At 32.0% G+C, this 21,834-nt stretch overlaps 5 protein-coding genes and 1 non-coding gene across 7 annotated transcripts; 2 read left to right on the plus strand and 4 right to left on the minus strand.

Moving 5' to 3' along the window:
• Positions 1–425: 425 nt before the first annotated feature.
• Positions 426–1,640, minus strand: LOC657419 (farnesol dehydrogenase). The gene is made up of 4 exons (XM_963880.4): positions 1,447–1,640; positions 951–1,403; positions 747–902; positions 426–699 (listed from the first exon to the last, which is right to left on the minus strand). Exons 1-4 carry the CDS (start codon positions 1,552–1,554, stop codon positions 658–660), a joined length of 759 nt encoding a protein of 252 aa, XP_968973.1. The 5' UTR covers positions 1,555–1,640; the 3' UTR covers positions 426–657.
• A 2,237-nt stretch (positions 1,641–3,877) lies between these two features.
• LOC657342 (farnesol dehydrogenase) lies at positions 3,878–4,960 on the minus strand. Its single transcript, XM_015980790.2, has 4 exons — positions 4,771–4,960; positions 4,265–4,726; positions 4,062–4,217; positions 3,878–4,013 (listed from the first exon to the last, which is right to left on the minus strand). Exons 1-4 carry the CDS (start codon positions 4,876–4,878, stop codon positions 3,969–3,971), a joined length of 771 nt encoding a protein of 256 aa, XP_015836276.2. The 5' UTR covers positions 4,879–4,960; the 3' UTR covers positions 3,878–3,968.
• A 3,013-nt stretch (positions 4,961–7,973) lies between these two features.
• On the minus strand, positions 7,974–8,528 carry LOC103313391 (uncharacterized). Its single transcript, XR_010335095.1, has 2 exons — positions 8,212–8,528; positions 7,974–8,156 (listed from the first exon to the last, which is right to left on the minus strand). It is a non-coding gene; the product is annotated as an uncharacterized LOC103313391 (transcript).
• A 304-nt stretch (positions 8,529–8,832) lies between these two features.
• On the plus strand, positions 8,833–10,791 carry LOC103313392 (collagenase). 2 transcript variants are annotated; one of them, XM_015980905.2, is made up of 5 exons: positions 8,833–8,987; positions 9,039–9,189; positions 9,411–9,574; positions 9,628–9,717; positions 10,298–10,791. In XM_015980905.2, the coding sequence occupies exons 1-5, from the start codon at positions 8,906–8,908 to the stop codon at positions 10,615–10,617; spliced, it is 807 nt and encodes a 268-aa protein (XP_015836391.1). In that variant the 5' UTR covers positions 8,833–8,905; the 3' UTR covers positions 10,618–10,791. The 2 variants fall into 2 exon arrangements, with proteins under 2 accessions (XP_015836391.1, XP_008194727.1); XM_008196505.3 differs by having other exon boundaries at positions 8,854–8,993.
• LOC657270 (farnesol dehydrogenase) lies at positions 10,788–13,990 on the minus strand. The gene is made up of 5 exons (XM_064358309.1): positions 13,791–13,990; positions 12,125–12,329; positions 11,809–12,071; positions 10,936–11,085; positions 10,788–10,883 (listed from the first exon to the last, which is right to left on the minus strand). The coding sequence occupies exons 1-5, from the start codon at positions 13,884–13,886 to the stop codon at positions 10,842–10,844; spliced, it is 756 nt and encodes a 251-aa protein (XP_064214379.1). The 5' UTR covers positions 13,887–13,990; the 3' UTR covers positions 10,788–10,841.
• A 3,794-nt stretch (positions 13,991–17,784) lies between these two features.
• LOC657192 (farnesol dehydrogenase) lies at positions 17,785–21,801 on the plus strand. The gene is made up of 5 exons (XM_015980903.2): positions 17,785–17,979; positions 18,031–18,235; positions 21,135–21,391; positions 21,454–21,603; positions 21,654–21,801. The coding sequence occupies exons 1-5, from the start codon at positions 17,884–17,886 to the stop codon at positions 21,693–21,695; spliced, it is 750 nt and encodes a 249-aa protein (XP_015836389.1). The 5' UTR covers positions 17,785–17,883; the 3' UTR covers positions 21,696–21,801.
• Positions 21,802–21,834: the final 33 nt, after the last annotated feature.

The following is a 21,834-nucleotide window of genomic DNA, read 5'->3' on the forward strand; positions in this document are numbered from 1 at the left end:
CCAAAAACATCAATTTTTTTGAAAAATGAGTCGACTTTCAAGTTTTTTTTTCAACTACTATCTATTAAAACATCAATTACCTGAATTTTTTATGACTTTTTAAAAAGGTAAGGCAGAGTTTTATGCCAAAAATAAGGTAAACTACCCTGTTTTTTAATGATGAAAAAATGTGAGCCAGACGTAACAAGTGAATCTGTGGTTTTTGTGAAAAAAATGTATAAAAATTTAAAAAATTACTAACTAAAGTAAGCAAATAAATCTGAGTTAGAACGTTATAACGATTCTGTTAATGTCGCCAGAAAGCGCACTTGTTCTATCGTCAAGCAAACTAAGAAAATTCAGACAGGTAGAACAATAAATTCCCAAAAGTAAGAAGAGATCAACATAATGCAAAAATTTTATGGTCAACTAAATTAAAAAAAAACTTTTACCAGTTTGCATTTTCGTGAAATTTATTAAAGCCTTGCGAGTACGGTTACAGATACAAGAAAAATATTATGAAAAAATGTATATCCCTATAAACCAAAGTTGTTCAAAGACGCTCAAGTGAAGTGAAAACATCAAACTTCAAAGACTATGACTTTTGAATGAAGTTTATTTTGGTGTTGGCTGGGCTGGAAGTGTTATGAGAATCACCCTGTAGAGAAATAAAACACTTTAAATTCTTTCGCCGACTGGTGTGATTGTCAGTTCGTTTATCTGAAAATTAAAACTGCCAAAAAAAATAAATTTTGCAAAATATGTACCTCGACATTTTCGGGTGTGGACAATGCATAGCACACTGCATCTGCAACGTCTTCAGGCTTTAAAATTGGTTGACTTTTCATCATTTCCTGCCGTTCGGCGCTATATCCAGTACCGAGAGTCGTCATTTCGCTTATAACCAATCCCGGACTGACGCTCTATAAAAATGCATCAATTTATTTTTTTTGCCAAAACTTCGTAATTACTGTAATTTTGATTTTCGACCCAAGAGTGAGAAACTCGTTTCGTAAAGTCCCGGCCAATGCCGTGACTGCATGTTTGCTGGCTGTGTAGGCATTGATTCCGGGAACATTCACAATTTTATGCCCGGCAATGCTACTAATGTGGACAATATGCCCGTTTATGTCGTTTGTTGTCATTGATTTCACCGCTTCTCTCGTGGCAATGCACAGTCCCATGACGTTCACATCGAAAATGTTCCTCCAAGCCTCGGTGTCTCCGTTTGCTAGGAAACTTTCTGTAGAAACACCAGCATTGTTGATTAGGATGTGGACTTGTCCGAGATTTTTTTCAACCCATTTGAAGGCTTTAATAATTTCGTCTTCTTTTCTCATGTCAGTTCTAATAGCGTGAAGTTTGCCTTGGAGCTTTTTAGCGCGCTCTTGGATCCGTTCAGAGCGACGAGCGAGTCCAGCAACCTCAAGAGTTTAGTTCTTTAGGGGTAGAAAAAAATATACTTACAATAACACCGTTTGCTACCAAAGCGTCGGCAATTGCAGCACCAATTCCTGAACTTGCGCCCGTAACTATAGCTACTTTGCCCATCCATCTGCTTAGTGAAAGAACCATTTTAACTGACTATTTGCCGGAATTAGTTCGTTTCATGGGAATAGTGCAAGCATTATATGCAAAAATGCAGTGTCAAGGATAAACCAATAATAATATTGTGTTATTCATTAGTCCTTACTTACTGGTTAAGTTAGAAAAAGTGTTATAAAGATAATACGAAATTAATGTCCTAATTAACACAGACTGTTGTGAAATTAATTATATTTAGTACCAATAAATATTAAGCAGTTGGGAACATTTATTGATGTTATTTAATTGACTCAACAAGCACTTAAGAAATAAAACTCTATTTCTTTATTATACAGGGTAATTTTTAAAAAACGAGCCATCCTGAATTTCTCAGAAAAGCAACATACAATTTAAAAATTGCGAAGCAGGTCAATTTTTATTTTCAGGAAGACACTTTTTTAGTTTTTTAACATTTTATGAGTAAATAAAGGAATTCGGTTGTGTTTTTCTTGATTTTCTCAATATTTCCCTTAATTCGCCTTGATTTTTCCAGATTTCCTCTAGATTTTTCCTAATTTTTAAAAATTATTTTTTGTGAATTTATTTATTATCTGTTCACCGTAGTTTTTTCGTCATTCTTTCACAGTTTATCATAATTAGTAATAAATATGAAATCATTGGAGATGTTCATTTCATTGAAATCAAAGACAAGTCAAATTCAGAAATTTTAATATGATTATTTGATTTAGTGTTTTTTATCTTTCTCGAAAATGGTCATTTGGGATTTTTTTATTCTACTGGTGAAAAATTAATTCCAAAAATTTATGAATAGAAAACCCTGAATTATACACGTAAAGAAAAGTTGGCACTTTTTGCTCCTGATTCTTTTCTAAAACTCATATATAAACATTCCTTTACTTGTATAATAAAATACTATTGCTGTCTTGCAATATCCATAAATAAAGCGAGAATTAATTATTGAAAAATTATTTTAGGTTTATTACACCGAGCGATTTTTTAAAACGGGCATTCTGGATATTTCAGAAAATTAGCAGTCCGAACATTTACCAGATTTTCTAGATTGATTGTAAAATTGCTAATTAGTCTGAAATTACTAATTTTTCTGTCTCATTCGAGTTCTTAAAATTAAAAATGGCAACAACGCATTTGCATTTTTTTGGAGTGAAATAGAGCACAAACTGGTTTCCCTTGATTTCCTCGGGATTTTTTCTGAATTTCCCTGATTCCCCAGAATTTTCTCAGATTTTTTATTTTTTACACCGATTTCCCCTGCGATTTACCGCTCGGTTTCGATTTTTTTTTAGTATAAGGTAATATAGTGCTCATTTTCTTGATAATCCACTCTTCAAAGATGGTTTTTCATCTATAAGTCGACTAAGGAAAACAAATACAATGTACTTACCGTCTCTTTTTTGCATTTTTCGATAGTGTAATTTTAATTGTAAGTTTTGTCTTGATTTGTGTTTTATATATTTTCCTGTTTTACTAAATTATATGTGCTGTTGTCTTTATATTTAAAGAGTTTTTGCTTTATTTTGACTTATCTATTAATTATAATTTCCCGCTGAAGATTTTCCATGAAAAACAGTATGACATTATGGTTACTAATATATTAGTTCAATATGTTGGGATTTTGATCAGATTTTTAGTTTTCGACGTTTTTTTTACTTCGTAAGTTCTTAATTGTTTGTTTAGTTAATGACTTTTAAGAACTTTATAATAGTTTCAATTTATAATTATTATAGAAAATTGACGATGAAGATTGGTAAAAAGGCCTGAATAGTAAATCCAATAAAATGTCTTTGAAAAAAGTCAGCGTCAACGTAATATTATAAGTAGGTATAGAAAAAAAGTCGTAAAAGTTACTGCGTTTTTGGCAAAACAAAACTTTTTAAATAAATATATAGACTGATTTTCTAATAATATTTAGAAAATTATGGAGATAGTGCATGTTGTAGTGAACTATTTCAGGTTTTTACATTTAATTTTCAGAACTATTTTGCATTTTTAGAAAACTTGTGCTAGAACTGGATTTACTGTTTCATTCAAATAAACTGTTAAGCAGTTAAGGACATTACTGAATTTTAGAGAAAATCAACTAATAAATAGAATGAAGTTACAAGCAGATACAAATTTATTGATTTGTTTTTACCAGATTTCATGCTCGAAAAAACACCAATATCCCTGATATTTTTGAGCAGTTTATGCAGTTTAACAGTTTATTTAGGGTATCACAAGAAGGGCAACTTGTCAAGTACTACAAATTTATAAAGTGTCTTCCTGTCAATAAAAATTGTCTTTTTTTAAAGTTTGTAAATTAACCAATTTTTTGGGGGAAAGAATATATAGTTTTTTACAAATTCATTGCAATCTTATGGAGAAAATATGGATATAAATTTTGAATCAAGTTTATTTTTGTATTGGTGAGGTGTTTGTAGTAATAATTAAAACATTCTTTCGCCGACTGGAGTGATTAGCAGTTCATTTATCTGAAAATTTGAACTAAAAAAAGTGAAATTTTCCAAAAAATACGGTACTTGGACGGTCTCAGGTGTAGATAATACGTAACAAACGGCATCTGCAATATCTTCAGGCTTCAGAATCGGTTGACTTTTGAGCATTTTCTGTCGTTCAGGACTATACCCGGTATTGAGAGTCGTCATTTCGCTTATAACAAATCCAGGACTGACACTCTATAAAAATTAATCAAGTTGATTTTTTGCCAAAACATTGCAATTACTGTAATTTTGATTTTCGACCCACGAGCGAGAAACTCGTGCCTTAAAGTCTCGGCCAAAGCTGTGACTGCATGTTTGCTGGCTGTGTAAACATTAATCCCGGGGAAGTACACAACTTTATGGCCCGCAACGCTATTAATGTGAATGATATGTCCGTTTATGTTGTTTGCTGTCATTGATTTGACTGCTTCTCTTGTGGCAATACACAGTCCCATGACGTTTACATCGAAAGTATTCCTCCAAGCTTCCGTGTCTCCGTTTGATAGCAAACCTTCTTTAGCAACACCAGCATTGTTGATTAGGATGTGAACTTGTCCGAGATTTTTCTCAACCCATTTGAAGGCTTTGGTAATTTCGTCTTCTTTTCTCATGTCAGTTTTGACAGCGTGGAGCTTTCCTTCCTTGCCTTCGAGCTTTTTGGCTCGCTCTTCGATGCGTTCAGAGCGACGAGCGAGTCCAGCAACCTCCAAGATTTGCTACTTAAAAATGTTAAAAAAATTCCACTTACTATAAGGCCGTTTTCTACTAAGGCGTCGGCAATTGCGGCTCCGATTCCTGAACTTGCACCGGTCACAATTGCCACTTTGCCCACCCATCTGCATAGTGAAAGAACCATTTACCGAGATTGCTTTTTGCTCAATTTGTGGCCATAGATATGCCATAGATGTTGTGACTTTAAATTCGCAGTAACCTTGGTTTCATAAAAATATAGGAATTTTTTTTTTTATTTTATTCCAATAAAGGAACTCTAGTACCTATTCGGAAATAAAATTACCGTTGGGGGCGCCACTGAGCTAGGTCGAAAACAGTAACCATAAATGGCGGGAAAATGTTTATTCGGATATTTTGAGCGTTGTACGAATTTTGAGGCTTCACAATTATTACATTGCCTATGCGGAATGATTATTGCATCTTTGATGCAAGAAACTTATGTTGACAAATGAGAGATGACGAGGAAAACACGAATAACGAATGACTGGTTGGTTCACTTTCTTTATTGGAAAATTATTACAAAGACATTGAAAACCCTACCTTTTGGCATAATTTACGTTTAAATGTATCAGCAGTTGTTAATCTTTATTGTAGTTTTGTAGATTTACCGCAGCATTTCATGATTTTTTCAGTGGAAAATTCTAACCTAAAATTCATAACACTTCACTAATTTATTGGTTTCTTGAGCCAAACTTTGTGTTCGCTGTGATCCATTACTTATAATCTTTAATTACACAACTGTTTGATAACACTTTGTAATCAAAATTTAAATATTTTTCACTTTTTATCCACTTTCAAGTTCCAACAATAAACACTTTATACCACGAAAAACTACAGAACCAAAGTCAACGCTAGTATTTACCACCACGTACTTTTAAAGTAATTCTTTCTATTGTAAGTAATTAACACTATACACGCAAAATTGTTGAACAATTCATTAAATGTCAGTTAAATGTGGCATTACGAAAATTTCTTTACTGTTTTCGACATAGTTCAAAAGTCATCACCAGAGGACGTTTAGTTAATTTTATTTCCGAATAGATGTTGTGACTTTAAATTCGCAGTAACCTTGGTTTCATAAAAATATAGGAACTCTAGCTCAATCTATATTCCCTATATTTTATTTTATATTTTATATATTTTTAAATATTTTTTTTTATTTTATTCCAATAAAGGAACTCTAGTACCTATAAGAGAAAATTAATTATTTCCTTCTTTCTTTTTTATTTAAAAAAATCCAAACGTAAAACATACAGGGTGACCCAGGAGTGCGTAATCGATCTATAATTTTTTTATTATTTGAAATGTTGCCTTGCCGTTTTTACTATCCGATAGATGGACTTAAAATCCATAAACTAAAATTATTTTTATTGTACACAGGGTGTTGTATACAGTGTGGTGAACCAAAGTTACATTTTTTTAAATGGAACACTCTATATATTTTTGCATAATTGGATTCTACGTAAAAAAATAATGTAACTTTATATAAACTATTATGGGTCTATCTTTTTTCGTTTCGGAATTATTCAACTTTTCGTTATCAAAAAGACCAATTTTTGAAAAATCGCTGCAAAGTCGCCTATGAATATTTTTCGAAAAATTTGCTGCAGTAAATCTTGACGTTCAAAATGTAAAAGTGTCTGCGGAAACATTACTGTTTCGTGATTTTGTAAGGGTTTCCGGGCAAAATTTTTGAAATTATAAATCGTTTTTTGGTGCTTTGGAGCACGGGTCCGGAGTCACTCAAAGTGAACCGATATCGGCAAATAATCGCCTGGAAAATTTGAACAAGCTAAGCATTACTAGCTACCACCGATAGGTTTCTAGAGTTATTAACCTATTTAAAAAGTTTGTTTAGTGCTCGTAATGGTTACGAAAAATATCACAGCTTTACAATGACTAAATAATTCTTTTTGCATTTGATAGCGAAAGGTTCGAAAGGTCTTCTCAAATCTTCAGGAATGTCAGCTGTCAAATTGCAAGGCTACTATGATTTTTTGAAAATGATGTTTAAAAAAGGATTTTAAAACAGTTTTTTCAAAAGGAATGACCCTGTTTTTTTAATGGCAATCAAAAGAACATCAATTTTTATGCACACTTTTATTAACATCTCTATATCTATTACAGTTTTTGAAATAATCGCAAAAAACTGAATTTTAGCTCATTATTTTCATTTTTAATCAAGTAAACTTTTGAAAAATACGAAAAAATTGTGCAATTAATTAAAAAAATTGTCCTATTGGTTCACCATTTTCGTTCAAGAAGTTCAAAATTCCATGGCTGACTGACTGAGTTACTTTACATAATTCACTAAGTTACAATAAACTGTAATTAAATATTATTTTTTTACTGCTTATTCGATAATGAACCAGCTAAAAACTAAATAAAATATTGAAGTTTGACAGTTGATAACCAATTTAGCAAGGTCTACTTGATTAACTATAAAAATTTCGAAGTAAATCCGTTTTTTGTGATTTTTTTCAAAAACTGTAAGACATAGCTATAGGACGTGTTAATAAAAATCACCATAAATGTTATTGTTTTTTCAATTGCCTTCAAGAAAATAGAGTCGATCCATTTGAAAAAACTGGGTTAGAGCAGTTTTTTGATAACCATTGTGAAAAAATCATACTAGCCATGAATTTTGACAGTTGATAATTTAGAAAATTCTAGAAAACGCTTCAAACCTACGGCGATCGAATGCAAAAAAATATTTAAATATCACAAAGGGTTCAAGGGCTGTGATATCTTAGATAAACCACTGCAAATGAAAATTTTAACAAAAAAATTGACATATGTCAATAACTATGACAGATAAGTACCAACAACTTGTGTAAATTTTACTAAGAAGGTGAATTCAAATATGCAATAAAAAAGTGTGGTTAGTATTTAAAACTTGGCGTTAATTTTTTGTAGTTCCGGCCATTTTGAAAATAATTTAGTTGAACTCAAAATGGTCGATTTGAATCATATTGAAAATTTTAAAACTCTAGCTGCATTAGAAGTTGAAAAGTTTTTAAAGTAGGCCTTAAAGAAACACCCTGTATAATTGTTTCATATCTTATTGTACTCGTATTTTAGCATTTGATAATTATTATCAGATGATCTGAAAGAAACTTCAAAACTAGTTTTAAATTTAGTTTCGTTATCGTTTTTATCAATTTCTTTATTTTTATTGTTATATAAATTTTCTAAATGTCCAAAGTTTCACAAACAATATTTTACGTAACAAATTCTTTATTAATTGTTTACGGACAGAGTAACAGTGTTAGGCGGAATTACAAAGATCCGAGTCGCAAATGTAGCATTTTCCGCCAGGCATGCTGTTTATCTGATCACAATATTGTTTCGTTGTACTGTCGTCGCTAGCAACGCATCCTCTGACTTCGTCATTTTGGGTCCCTATTACGCAAAAAAAAATATTTTGGGATTTTTTTTTGCAAAATTTAACACCTACCAGTCTCAATTTTGGCTAAAAGGCAGTTAAAGTCGCCAGTTGACGGACAGGTTTGTACTTCTACAGGGTTATCGCATGACATCAAGCAGTGGTAACATTTTGATACCTTCGCTTCTGTAGACTGAAGGTACAGAAAAGCGAAAACTGCCACAAAAAGAACTGCACTGCAAACCTTCATTTTGGGAAAATTTTGGGTGTTTTTCCCCCAAGTTCTAATCTTTTATAGGTGCGAAAAATGGGGGGGGGAGAGAGTTATCAGTAAATTCGTGTGAAACACTCTAGTGTAAACAAAAACAGGATTTTGGTTTTGAAGTCAAGTAGATATTTCATTTTGAAGAATTGATTAATTTCCTGTAGGTAAGTGCCTATCAGGTGAGATAAGAAGTCTAAAATTCTAAGATGATTCATTTCTAAGGATAACAATTTTATTGCGAAAAAAAATAAAACGTTTAGTTGAACACAAAAATAAAAAAATTAATAAAATAAAAAAAATTCTCAAGCAACTTAATTTTAGAATAAGCACAATTCTATCTAATAAAACAATAACTAATTTGCCAATTCCTATGCGTCTCTTAGAAATCAAAAACTTATACGCATTTTTGGTATCTATTGCCTGGAATAGATAAATATTTTTTAACTTTATTATCTCTAACTAGCTAAATTTCAGTAATAAAGCTAATACGAACTGTGAAAAATGTGGTTCGGCAGCATTTTGACATATTTCTCTCTCGCAATTTTGGTAGAGTCTAAAAGTGTGCCAACAATTTCACCCATAAGTCGAGGTATTATTCCAAAAAATCCAATTTTTTCAAACTTGTTTCTTGCAGAAATTAAAGTTATTAACGGAAACGATGCCCAAATTGGTCAATTCCCGTGGCAAGTATTTATCATTTGTTTACGCTCAAATCTCCTTGTCTACTGTAACGGTGCCATAATTAATGAAAAATGGGTTCTGACATCTGCATCTTGCATTGATATGTATGTACAGTCACGAACAAAAAGAATGACACTCTTATACGGTTAATAGGCAAATGTATTATTTGCATATTATATTATTATAAATTTAGACAAATATGCTGTTTGTCTAAATTTATGGTCTAAAAGTTGTTAGTCTGGTCCGGTCGGTAGGGGTGTCATTCTTTTTGGTCGTGACTGTACGGGACCAAAAAGTCTTGCAAAAATTGGATTAAAAATTTTAGAGTTGGCATGACTGCATATGTGTATCCAGGAATAGTTAATCTTAATTCATCGACACCGGAACTTCGTATTAGTAGGGAAGTGCTGATTCATGAAGATTTTGATTTTGCGACTCTACAGAATGACATTGCTTTAATAAAACTTCCAACTGATTTGGAATTTAACGGTAGAATCGAGTTTCAAAAGTGAGACAAATTATTGGTATTTTTTTTTTTTTAGAAAACATTAAACCAATTGCTTTAGATGAAGATGGGTTACCACCTGGAACAAGTGCCACTATCAGTGGCTGGGGACATTCCAGTCACGACGGTAAAACAAAAAGTCAAGTTTTTATGTATTGAAGCAAATTTTTGTTAACAATATTAAGGAACGAGTATTTTGTCTAAAAAAACATTATTTTAATAATGTAACTATTTTCGTACTTTTGACATTTAAAAATCTACTGGATGGTGCTATTCTGATTTCCGAAGCTAAGGGTCTGTTTTTTGAGAAAATATTTTTTGTCAAAACCGCATCCCGCTATCATTTATTTTCTTATCTTATTATCTTTTGTTTTTGACTTATACAAAGTGGATCGTAGTAGGTATTAAAAGCTGCTTCTTTCAAGAAAAAACAAAAAATGTTAGTATATGAAAAAATTGGTTTTACTGGTTGCCTGGGTGGATAAAAATTGGTACTTTTCAGAAATTTTATTGGTATAAAATAATAAATACGTCAAATTCAAATTCCAGAGCCACCTGAGATACTACACTTTTTTATAAACAGTCTGTATAATCAAAAGTATTTTTTTATAATAAGAAAAAAAATTTGAATAATATTTGAAACAATGACAAATTTAATCAAAATTAATTTTATATTTTTCATCGTGCCATGAAAACGATTTTTTTAGACGTTCAGAACTTCAATCTAACCTCTGTTCTGCAATATGCTGAAGTCCCTGTGATCGATAACAAAGAGTGTGAACAAATTTACGGTCCTGACGTTGTTACTTCAAGTGTGGTTTGCACGAAAAACCCAAATTCGGTTAAAGGTCCCTGTTTACACGACGGTGGAGCTCCTTTAGTTATTATCAATGCTGAGACGAAAAATCCAATACATGTTGGGATTTTCAGTTTTGTAGGGGATAGCGCTTGCGAGAAAAATTATCCTGCGGGATACACCAGGACTGCAGCGTTCAGAAATTGGATAAAGGAAAAAACTGGTGTTTGAAAAGTATTATATTTATTGTACAAAAAAAATACCTACTTTGCTATTTCTATTTTTTTTTAAGTTCTGTACAGATAGATTTTTTATTTGTTTAATTTTAATTAAAAAAACTGGTGATTATTTTTGGATGAAATTGTGTTATTTTTTTTTTTTTGAAAATAAAGCAACAAGTGTTGATCGCATGTTTTTATTGCTATACATTTAAAAACAAACATAAAAAAGAAATATTAAAATAATTCACCAAGGGGATGAACGGTCAATTCGTGCACCTGTGAACACAAACACAACGTAACGTAACGTAATAAAAATTTTACAATTCACCTGAACTTGCGGCCCCGTCGATAAAATATAAACCACAGCTTCTGCGATATCTTCAGGACGTAAAGCCGGCATTTCAGCCAAAGCCTCCTTCGTCCCATCCTCCGGGAACCCATCCTGGAACTCAGTCCGGACCACTCCGGGACTTATACTCTGCAATATTACATAACGTAACAAAACTACGCAGAACTCTCGACACTTTAACCGCAAGGACAGATCAAATATTTAATTTTTTTATTCCATTAAATTTACAAATTCCAACATAATAATATATATTAATTTGAAAGATTAACAGTAACTTTTTTTCTCTTAAACTCAACTATTTGTTTTTTGAATTTTTTCAAAGTCTACGTGATAAAAAAATAAAAACCAGCTTTATAAGTTGAAATATTCAGAAAACAAAGAGTGCGTTGTATTCCTTGCAAAACGCTCTTTCACATGAGGTGACACTTGACATTTTATAAACTTGTTACGCAAGACGAGTCCGTATATATAATATATATATATATATATATATATATATATACATATATATTTTATATAATGTATATCTAATATTATATATATTATATAATATCCGTATATATATAAATATAAAATATATATTTTATATTTTATATATTTATATATATTTTATAATATATATTATATAATATATAATTTTGTCTAATGGGATAATAATGAAGACTGATTTGGAATCGTCAAATAATTTTTTATCTACTTCTAATATATCTAAATATATATCTGCTTTTAACTTCATGAGGTTTATCAGTTGTATTTTTTAATGAATTAAGATAATTAAGTTATTTTTTAATCATAATAAACATATTTTTGCCGCCCTGGGCTATAGCCCATTTAGCCCTTAACTCAACTCACCGTAACTTTAATCGGCAACTTATTATACCTCAACTCTTGCCTCAAACTCTCGGTCAGGGCCGTAACGGCAAATTTCGAGGCCGGATAAACGTTGAAATTCGGCTGAGGCATATTGGGCACATAATGCCCTGCAATGGCATTCATGTGAATCACGTGTCCGTAGAGATTATTCTCGCGCATGATTCGGACAGCTTCGCGTGTGCAAATACAGAGTGCCATGACGTTGACGTCGAAGACGCGTCGCCATTCGTCACTCGCCCCATCTAGAGAATGACGTGTTAGTGGGAGTGGTGGGGAGTGGGTGGAGTGGGCCCACCTAGGAGATTGGTGGGTCTGGTGAGACCGGCGTTGTTGACGAGGATTTGAACGGGACCTACGTTGTCCGTGACCCACTTAAAGCACTTGAGGATGGCCTCCTCGCTGGTGATGTCGCAGCGCAGGGGGAAGAGCTGACCTGGGGCATCGGACAGCTCGTTGGCGAGGTCTTGGATGCGCTGGATGCGACGGGCTAGGCCTGCAACCTGGAGGGAAAAATAAAAAAATTGCAGCTATAATATATAATATATAATATATAATATATAATATATAATATATAATATATAATATATAATATATAATATATAATATATAATATATAATATACAGGGTGCTCAAAAACTGGCGCAGCAACTCAGTGGCACGTTATTGAGAAGCAAGTGCAGATTACGAGAAAAATGTTGAAAAAATTCCTAAAGTTATATTTTAAAAAATCTGAAGCTACAAACTTATTGTGTTAACTTATTTAGTTTTCATTATTTTTTTATGTTCTTATGTTTCATACCAGGTAATCGTTCCGTAACAAAACGATGAATAATTATTTTAAAATTTACTATCAGATTTTAGCAGTTTTTTTAATTTAAAAAAATTAAAATTCATCCAAAAAATCACAATGTGTAGATGTGCCAACACTGGGAATTATTTCCTAGGAAACCGTTTCAAAAATAATTTATTTTTATTCTTGCTCAAATTCTATTGCGATCATGACTGTTAGACAACGTTGCCACATATCATTTATCTAAAATCCGTTATTTATCAATAACTTTAATACAAAGAATTTTTTTACTATTTTTACTTTTATATGTAACCAGTTCTCTACCACACACCATTGAGTTGGCGCCAGTTTTTGAACACGCTGTATAATATATAATATATAATATATAATATATAATATATAATATATAATATATAATATATAATATATAATATATAATATATAATATATAATATATAATATATAATATATAATATATAATATATAATATATAATATGTAATATATAATATATAATATGACAAGTGTTTAATAATTGTTCTGGTCGTGGTTTTCTGTGGTTTTCTCTTTCTAGCATGAACGCAGGTTACATGATAAGTTCATATGGTTTGCTGTCAACTGTTTAAATGTTGTCATATTTTTGGAGTTTAGGAGTCTTTGATAAAAATTACATTGCAAATCATGGTAATTGTATGCAGACGTTCAAGAATTTACTCTGCAAGCTCAGTTGAACGTGTGAATTTTTGCTGCATTTTTGGTCTGACACTGACAGCTGTCATCTGTCATTGTTCTGTAATGTTAACCGAGATATACGTTTTTTGCCACACATAGGCGATCTTACCAGAACAATTATTGAACACTTGTTACAATATATAATATATAATATATAATATATAATATATAATATATAATATATAATATATAATATATAATTTATAATTTATAATTTATAATACATATTAGGACGAAGGCGATTTTGTTCCAATGTTATTCGATTTCAAAAAAGCACCGGAAAGACGAGAAAATAAACAGACAATGAATAATAAAATAAAACTTGTTCAAGGCTTTACGCTGCGACCTTGACCCAAACATCTTCTATTTCCATCGAATCAATAAACCAATTTTGTCAACTCAGGCCGCTTTTTATTTTATAACTAATCCATCACACTTACTTTTAACCCTTTCATCACCAAACTTTTGGCTATTGCGGCGCCCATTCCGGCACTAGCCCCCGTAACAATCGCCACTTTACCAACCCAACGATCCATATCTCGCGTACCAATTCAAACCAGGAACTGAAGAAACTCCCAACTCAAACAACTTTTATACCCACGAAATTATTTATTTGAAGAGTTTTTTTTTTTGATACAATAATTGTGTAACCATTATTACGTCACCTGTCATTGAAAAAATGAAAAATCATTGTGATGATAAATTCAAGAGGTTGGGAAAATTGGTTTTTAATTGTTAGAGAGCGGGCCGGAGATCAAAAAAGTGATTTTGTAAAGTTAACGGTTAGATTAACGATATTTTCCCAACGGTTAGTCGTTGCGACTTGATTCTTGCAGATTTGGATTCCGCCGGTCATTTACTATCATATTGAAGATAAATAATAAAAATTTTTAAAAAATTGGAAACTTTCTCGATTGTTTGTTTAACAAAAATATTTATCACATCTTGATTAATTTCTTTGCAATTTTGATTGTTTGTTTGTTCTTTGGTGATAATATCATCAAACTTGAGTGCTTTTATATCTGATTTGGGAGTCTTGTAGTTGATAAAACTGTGTAAAAAAGTTGGTATAACACAGAAAATGAGCCGCTGAATTCAATGGAAGAAACCGCATTGCTCTACGACTTTTAGTTTTTGAGTTATGAATTTTTTTAAATTTTTAATTCCTGTGAAAAATTGATATAATATGTAAAATGAGCCGTGGAATTCAATGGAACAAACCGCAGTGCTCTACGACTTTTAGTTTTTTTTTAATGAATTTTTTTAGTGAAAAACTTTGATCGCCTCTGTAGCCGGAACCGTTGCCCGGAGCGGCTCCGGGTTTAGACGAAAAAATAGATAAAATTAAGCGCTGTCAGATGGTTTTTTGTTCGTTGCTCTAAGTCGTACAGTTTCCGAGAAAAACGCAAAAAAAGGTTTCCATTTTCACTTTTTTTCAATTTTCAACCGCCAATTACGGCGAAACTATTAGAGTTATCGAAAAACGGAAAAATGGAGGATAACTAGAATAAAAAACTCTACAAAATGGCATAGGACTCAAGGCGATTTCTCGCAAAAAAATTTTCAATTTTCAAACGCCGATTACGGCCAAACTAAAAGAGCTAAGAGAAAACGCTTTTTTAGATCGGAAAGAGCACATCAAAATCTATAAGGTAGAATCGGTTTTATTTGATTTTGAGACACTTTAAAAATTGACCGATTTCTAAGGGGGGGGGTGTTAACTTTTTTTAATTTTTTTTTATTTTCTTATTTATGGCTAAACTATTCGAAAAAGTGGAACTGTTTTGATCCATACCCATGCAAAATGATCCGGGGAATCGATTGGCATCGAGAAAATTGCCAAATTCCGAATAGTTTTTTAGTTATGAATTTTTTAAAATTTTACCAATTTTTGCATTTAGCAGCAATTTGCTCGAGAACTATTAGTCGGAGAACAATATTTTTTTTGAAAAAGATAGACAAATTAAAGAGCTTTCCAACGATAATACACTTCATGGGGTTATCTCTGATAGTTCCGGAGCTATTGCTCGACAAAAGTTCCGGGTACCCATAATCCACAAAAACTGCGACGAAAATTGAAAAAATCAAACATCTTAAAATCGAGCATATGGACTTTTTGTGGACTAAAAACAACTTTTGTGGGTTGTTAAGACATGTAGAAGTCCATAAAAATTTACTGGAGTGAGTTTAAAAAAATTTTTTTTTCATCTCTGAAGATAAGTGTATTTATAATTTGAGCAAAAAAATTGAAAATTTTAAATCTCGTGAAAAGTTGGTATAATACAGAAAATGAGCCGCTGAATTCAATGGAACAAACCGCAGTGCTCTACGACTTTTAGTTTTCGAGTTATGAATTTTTTTGTTGAATAAAACTGTTTACCTTAATAATGGCTACGCTAAATTTAGGCAAAAAATTTTAAATTTTTTATTCTTGTGAAAAATTTATATATTATGTAAAATGAGCCGTAGAATTCAATCGAACAAACCGCAATGCTCTACGACTTTTAGTTTTTTTTTTATGAATTTTTTTAGTGAAAAACTTTGATCGCCTCTGTAGCCGGAACCGTTGCCCGGAGCGGCTCCGGGTTTGGACGAAAAAATAGATAAAATTAAGCGCTATCAGATGGTTTTTTGTTCGTTGCTCTAAGTCTTACAGTTTCCGAGAAAAACGCAAAAAAAGGTTTCCATTTTCACTTTTTTTCAATTTTCAATCGCCAATTACGGCGAAACTATTAGAGTTATCGAGAAACGGAAAAATGGAGGACAACCGGAATAAAAAGCTTTACAAAATGGCATAGGACTCAAGGCGATATCTCGCAAAAAATTTTTCAACTTTCAAACGCCGATTACGGCCAAACTAAAAGAGTTAGGAGAAAACGCTTTTTTAGATCGGAAAGAGCACATCAAAATCTATAAGACAGAATAGGTTTCATTTGATTTAGAGACACTTTAAAAATTGACTGATTTTAAGGGGGGGGTGTTAACTTGTTTTAAATTTTTTTTATTTTCCCAATTACGACTAAACTATTCGAAAAAGTGGAACTGTTTCGATCCAAGCCTATGCAAAATGATCCGGGGAATCGATTGGCATCGAGAAAATTGCCAAATTCCGAATAGTTTTTTAATTATGAATTTTTTAAAATTGTACCAATTTTTGCATTTGTCTCTAATTTGCTCGAAAACTATTAGTTGGAGAAAAATATTTTTTTTTAAAAAGATAGATAATTTAAAGAGCTTTCCAACGATAATACACTTCATGGGGTTATCTTTGATAGTTCCGGAGCTATTGCTTGACAAAAGTTTCGGGTACCCAAAATCGACAAAAACTGCAACGAAAATTGAAAAATTCAAACATCAAAAAATCGAACATATGGACTTTTTGTGGACTTTTAACAACTTTTGTGGGTTCTTAAGACATGTAGAAGTCCATAAAAATTTACTGGAGTGAGTTTTAAAAAAAATAATTTTTCACCTCTTTGAAGGTAAAGTGTATTTATTACTCAGGAAATTTGAGCAAAAAAATTGAAACTTTTAAATTTCGTGAAAAGTTGGTATAATACAGAAAATGAGCCGCTGAATTCAGTGGAACAAACCGCATTGCTCTAAGGCTTTTAGTTTTTGAGTTATGAATTTTTTGAAAAATAATTCGGCGCATCCACCATTTTTCAAATTAAAATAAAATAAATTACGGCAATACTGTTCGAGAAAGTGGAACTATTTTGATCCATACCCATGCAAAATGATCCCGAGAATCGATTGGCATCGAAGAAATTGGCAAATTCCCAATAGTTTTTTAGTTATGAATTTTTTAAAATTTTACCAATTTTTGCTTTTGTTTGCAATTTGCTCGAAAACTATTAGTGCGAGAACAATAATCTTCTTTGAAAAAAATACATAATTTAAAGATCTTTCCAACGATAATACACTTCATGGGGTTATTTCTAATAGTTCCGGAGCTATTGCTCGACAAAAGTTCCGGGAACCCAAAATCGACAAAAACTGCGACGAAAATTGAAAAAATCAAACATCAAAAAATTGAACATATAGACTTTTTGTAAACTTTTAACAAGTTTAGTGGGTTGTTAAGACATATAGAAGTCCATAAAAATTTACCGGAGTGAGTTTAAAAAAATTTTTTGATCACTTGCCTACATTTATTTTAATTTTTTTTAGCGTAATTTTTAAAATTTTTGATTGTCTAAATAGGAGACAATTGCCTATTTATTTCAGTACCAGTAAGGAAATAAAAAAATTGATAGTCATTTGTAAAGTTTTCTCTATTTTTGCCGAACGGTTAGTCGTATCGACTTGATTCTTGCAGATTTGGATTCCGCCGGTCATTCTACGTTAGAAACACTCAATTTTTGGCCATGACTCATGAGGTTTTAATAATTAGTACCAAACCGACCAAATATTTACCCATCTCATTTGTAATACGAATAATGTTGTGAGCTCGTTGCTTGGCTAACATCGATCTTTATTCCAACCCATAATTTCACCCATCACTTTCCGTCGAGACTTGTTGCTGGTAAAATGGACCGTTGGGAAGGAAAAATAGCAATAGTGACAGGCGCTAGTTCTGGAATTGGAGCTGCGATAGCAAAGCTTTTGGTTCAAAAAGGACTTAAGGTTTGTACGAATTGAATTTATTTTTTCTAAATTACAAAAAAAAATATTTAGGTGATTGGTCTTGCGAGACGTGTTGAACGGGTCGAAGAGCTGGCTGCTGATTTGGCTGATCAACCTGGGGAGCTTTTTGCTGTTGCTTGCGACCTTACAAAGGAAGAGAGTATTTTGGAGGCTTTCAAGTGGGTTATTGAAAGCGTGGGACCTGTACATATTTTGATCAATAATGCCGGGCTTACTAAAGCGACGAGCCTTTCCGGTGAGATTTTTATTGAAAATCTGGTTTAAAACAATATTACATTAATTAAGTAATTAAAGTAAGCATAAACAAATTTAAAAAAATAAAGAAAAAATAACAAAAAAAGAAGAAAACAAAATAAAATTATGACTTATGACCGTTATTGAAATACTCATAATATTTTATTTTTTCGTTCTTGCTTTATTTATTTATTTTTTTTTTGGTTTTGGTTTTCTTAGTCAAAAACAAAATTTTTAATTTCATTTGTTGAACAAAAATGTCGTTTGTCATTTAAAAAACTAAAATTGACGTCACGAATGACATCATAAATGTCACTATGAGAGTCAAAATAAAATCAACTTGTTCGAAGATTTTTTGAAAAATGACTAATAGCAAAAATATGAACTTTGTGCGTTACTTTTAGTTCAGTTTATATGTTTTGTTTGTTGAAAACTTTATTGACGTTTCAATTACGTATCGCATACAATACATTACTTATTAAAACAGGACCAGAAATAGCATAGATCAGTGCTTACTACATAAAATACTGAACATAATTAACCGATTGGCATCGAGAAAATTGCCAAGCTCCCAATAGTTTTTTAGTTATGAATATTTGAGTATATGATCTAATTTTTGCTTTTCTTTGCATTTTCTCGAAAACTATAAGTCAGACAACAATATATTTTTTTTAAAAAGATAGATAATTTAAAGAGCTTTCCAACGATAATACACTTCATGGGGTTATCTCGTATAGTTCCGGAACTATTGCTCGACAAAAGTTCCGGGTACCCAAAATCGACAAAAACTGCGATGAAAATTGAAAAAATCAAACATCAAAAAATCGATCAAATGGACTTTTTGTGGACTTTTAACAACTTTAGTGGGTTGTTAAGACATGTAGAAGTCCATAAAAATTTGCTGGAGTTAGTTTAAAAAAAAAAAAATTCACCTCTTTGAAGGTAAGTGTGTGTATTTATTACTCAGGAAATTTTAGCAAAAAAAATAAAAATTTTAAATTTGAAAAGTGGGTATAATACAGAAAATGAGCCGCTGAATTCAATGGAACAAACCGCATTCCTCTACGACTTTTAGTTTTCGAGTTATGAATTTTTTTAATGAATAAAATTTTTCACTATGACAAATGGCTACCCTAAATTTAGGCAAAAAATTTTAAATTTTTAATTCTTGTGAAAAATTGATATATTATGTAAAATGAGCCGTAGAATTCAATGGAGCAAACCGCATTGCTCTACGACTTTTAGTTTTTTTTTTATGAATTTTTTTAGTGAAAAACTTTGATCGCCTCTGTAGCCGGAACCGTTCCCCGGAGCGGCTCCGGGTTCAGACGAAAAAATAGCTAAAATTAAGCGCTATCAGATGGTTTTTTGTTCGTTGCTCTAAGTCTTACAGTTTCCGAGAAAAACGCAAAAAAAGGTTTCCATTTTCGCTTTTTTTCAATTTTCAACCGCCAATCACGGCCAAACTATTAGAGTTATCGAAAAACGGAAAAATCGAGGACAACCGGAATAAAAAGCTCTACAAAATGGCATAGGACTCAAGGCGATATCTCGCAAAAAATTTTTCAATTTTCAAACGCCGATTACGGCCAAACTAAAAGAGCTAGGAGAAAACGCTTTTTTAGATCGGAAAGAGCACATCAAAATCTATAAGATAGAATAGGTTTCATTTGATTTAGAGACACTTTAAAAATTGACCGATTTTAAGGGGGGGGGTGTTAACTTTTTTTTAATTTTTTTTATTTTCTCATTTACGGCTAAACTATTCGAAAAAGTGGAACTATTTTTATCCATACCTATGCAAAATGATCCGGGGAATCGATTGGCATCAAGAAAATTGCCAAATTCCCAATAGTTTTTTAGTTATGAATTTTTTAAAATTTTACCAAATTTGGCATTTGTCTCCAATTTGCTCGAAAACTATTAGTCAGAGAACAATATTTTTTTTTGAAAAAAATAGATAATTTAAAGAACTTTCCAACGATAATACACTTCATGGGGTTATCTCTGATAGTTCCGGAGCTATTGCTCGACAAATATTCCGGGTACCCAAAATCGACAAAAACTGCGACGAAAATTGAAAAAATCAAACATCAAAAAATCGAACATATGGACTTTTTGTGGACTTTTAACAACTTTTGTGGGTTGTTAAGACATGTAAAAGTCCATAAAAATTGACTGGAGTGAGTTAAAAAAAATTTTTTTTCACCTCTTTGAAGGTAAGTGTATTTATTACTCAGAGGAAATTTTAGCAAAAAAAATTAAAATTTTAAATCTCGTGAAAAGTTGGTATGACACAGAAAATGAGCCGCTGAATTCAATGGAACAAACCGCATTGCTCTAAGACTTTTAGTTTTTGAGTTATGAATTTTTTTGTTGAATAAAATTTTCTACTATTGAAATTGCTTCTCTTAATTTTTAGCAAAAAAATTTAAAATGTCAGATCTCGTTGAAAGTTGGTATAATACAGAAAGTGAGCCGCTGAAAATGTCGTTTGTCATATAAAAAAACTTAAATTGACGTCACGAATGACATCATAAATGTCGAACTTGTTCGAAGATTTTTTGAAAAATGACTAATAGCAAAAATATGAACTTTGTGCGTTACTTTTAGTTCAGTTTATATGTTTTGTTTGTTGAAAACTTTATTGACGTTTCAATTACGTATCGCATACAATACATTACTTATTAAAACAGGACCAGAAATAGCATAGATCAATGCCTACTACATAAAATACTGAACATATTTTTCAGAAATTCGCTTTAGTTTTCTCGTTATTCAGATGACTTGCACAAAACAGTAGGTAATTATTTAACGAAGTTCATTATTCTCGCATGACGTGTCTCCCAAAAAAAACAATGATTTGTAGGTTTTCTCCCATAACAAAATTTTTATTTAAGATGGTGATAGCGACCTCTGGCGCCAAGTTCTCGAAGTTAACATTATGGCCTTATGTATTTGCACCCGCGAAGCGGTCAAAATCATGAAAGAATACGATATTGACGGACACATCATCCACTTAAACTCCATTGCGGGCCACCAGGTCCAAAATATCCCCGACTTCAACGTCTATCCGGCCTCAAAATTCGCCGTTACGGCCCTGACCGAAACACTGCGCCAGGAATTAGTCAGGGACAAAACCCGGATCAAGGTCACGGTACGCGTATTAAAAAAAACGTTCAACAAGAGAAGTTTCGCTTAAAAAATGCACTTTTCCAGAGTATTAGTCCGGGAGTTGTCCGAACTGAATTCCAAGAAGGCATGGGCGGAGACGACATGAAAGAAATGTTGGCACAAATTCCGGCCCTTAAACCGGAAAATATCGCACAAGCCGTAGTGTACGTGCTAGGGACGGAGCCCAACGTCCAGGTCCGGATTTAACAATTTTTTGTTATTTTGTAGGTGATAGTGTGTTACAGGTGAGCGAGTTAACGATTCGTCCAGTGGGAGATCCGTTCTAAATAAATCGCAACACTAAAATTTGGAGTTTTTTATTCTCTAATCACTGTGAAAAAGTTTTAGTGCAATAATTGATCAGCAAACGTATAATAAAATAACTTCCATTAATTTTGTGTTTTTTTCTTATCCGATTTTCACATC

This window comes from Tribolium castaneum, chromosome 8, assembly GCF_031307605.1.
Source record: "Tribolium castaneum strain GA2 chromosome 8, icTriCast1.1, whole genome shotgun sequence".
NCBI lineage: Eukaryota > Metazoa > Arthropoda > Insecta > Coleoptera > Tenebrionidae > Tribolium > Tribolium castaneum.

What these genes read in the sequence shown, in the direction of transcription:
- LOC657419 (XM_963880.4), bottom strand. Translation starts at nt 1,554, where the DNA reads ATGGTTCTTTCACTAAGCAGATGGATGGGCAAAGTAGCTATAGTTACG. An exon ending in GGTCGAAAATCAAAATTACA is followed by an intron (nt 903 to 950) that starts GTAATTACGAAG and finishes GCATTTTTATAG; the next exon opens with AGCGTCAGTCCGGGATTGGT. An exon ending in CCACACCCGAAAATGTCGAG is followed by an intron (nt 700 to 746) that starts GTACATATTTTG and finishes TTTAATTTTCAG; the next exon opens with ATAAACGAACTGACAATCAC.
- LOC657342 (XM_015980790.2), bottom strand. Translation starts at nt 4,878, where the DNA reads ATGGTTCTTTCACTATGCAGATGGGTGGGCAAAGTGGCAATTGTGACC. An exon ending in TAGTAGAAAACGGCCTTATA is followed by an intron (nt 4,727 to 4,770) that starts GTAAGTGGAATT and finishes CAAATCTTGGAG; the next exon opens with GTTGCTGGACTCGCTCGTCG. An exon ending in GGTCGAAAATCAAAATTACA is followed by an intron (nt 4,218 to 4,264) that starts GTAATTGCAATG and finishes TAATTTTTATAG; the next exon opens with AGTGTCAGTCCTGGATTTGT.
- LOC103313392 (XM_008196505.3), top strand. Translation starts at nt 8,906, where the DNA reads ATGTGGTTCGGCAGCATTTTGACATATTTCTCTCTCGCAATTTTGGTA. An exon ending in AATTTCACCCATAAGTCGAG is followed by an intron (nt 8,994 to 9,038) that starts GTATTATTCCAA and finishes TGTTTCTTGCAG; the next exon opens with AAATTAAAGTTATTAACGGA. An exon ending in TCTGCATCTTGCATTGATAT is followed by an intron (nt 9,190 to 9,410) that starts GTATGTACAGTC and finishes TAAAAATTTTAG; the next exon opens with AGTTGGCATGACTGCATATG.
- LOC657270 (XM_064358309.1), bottom strand. Translation starts at nt 13,886, where the DNA reads ATGGATCGTTGGGTTGGTAAAGTGGCGATTGTTACGGGGGCTAGTGCC. An exon ending in TGGTGATGAAAGGGTTAAAA is followed by an intron (nt 12,330 to 13,790) that starts GTAAGTGTGATG and finishes TTTTCCCTCCAG; the next exon opens with GTTGCAGGCCTAGCCCGTCG. An exon ending in AGTTGCCGATTAAAGTTACG is followed by an intron (nt 11,086 to 11,808) that starts GTGAGTTGAGTT and finishes GTAATATTGCAG; the next exon opens with AGTATAAGTCCCGGAGTGGT.
- LOC657192 (XM_015980903.2), top strand. Translation starts at nt 17,884, where the DNA reads ATGGACCGTTGGGAAGGAAAAATAGCAATAGTGACAGGCGCTAGTTCT. An exon ending in TGGTTCAAAAAGGACTTAAG is followed by an intron (nt 17,980 to 18,030) that starts GTTTGTACGAAT and finishes AAAAATATTTAG; the next exon opens with GTGATTGGTCTTGCGAGACG. An exon ending in AAACCCGGATCAAGGTCACG is followed by an intron (nt 21,392 to 21,453) that starts GTACGCGTATTA and finishes GCACTTTTCCAG; the next exon opens with AGTATTAGTCCGGGAGTTGT.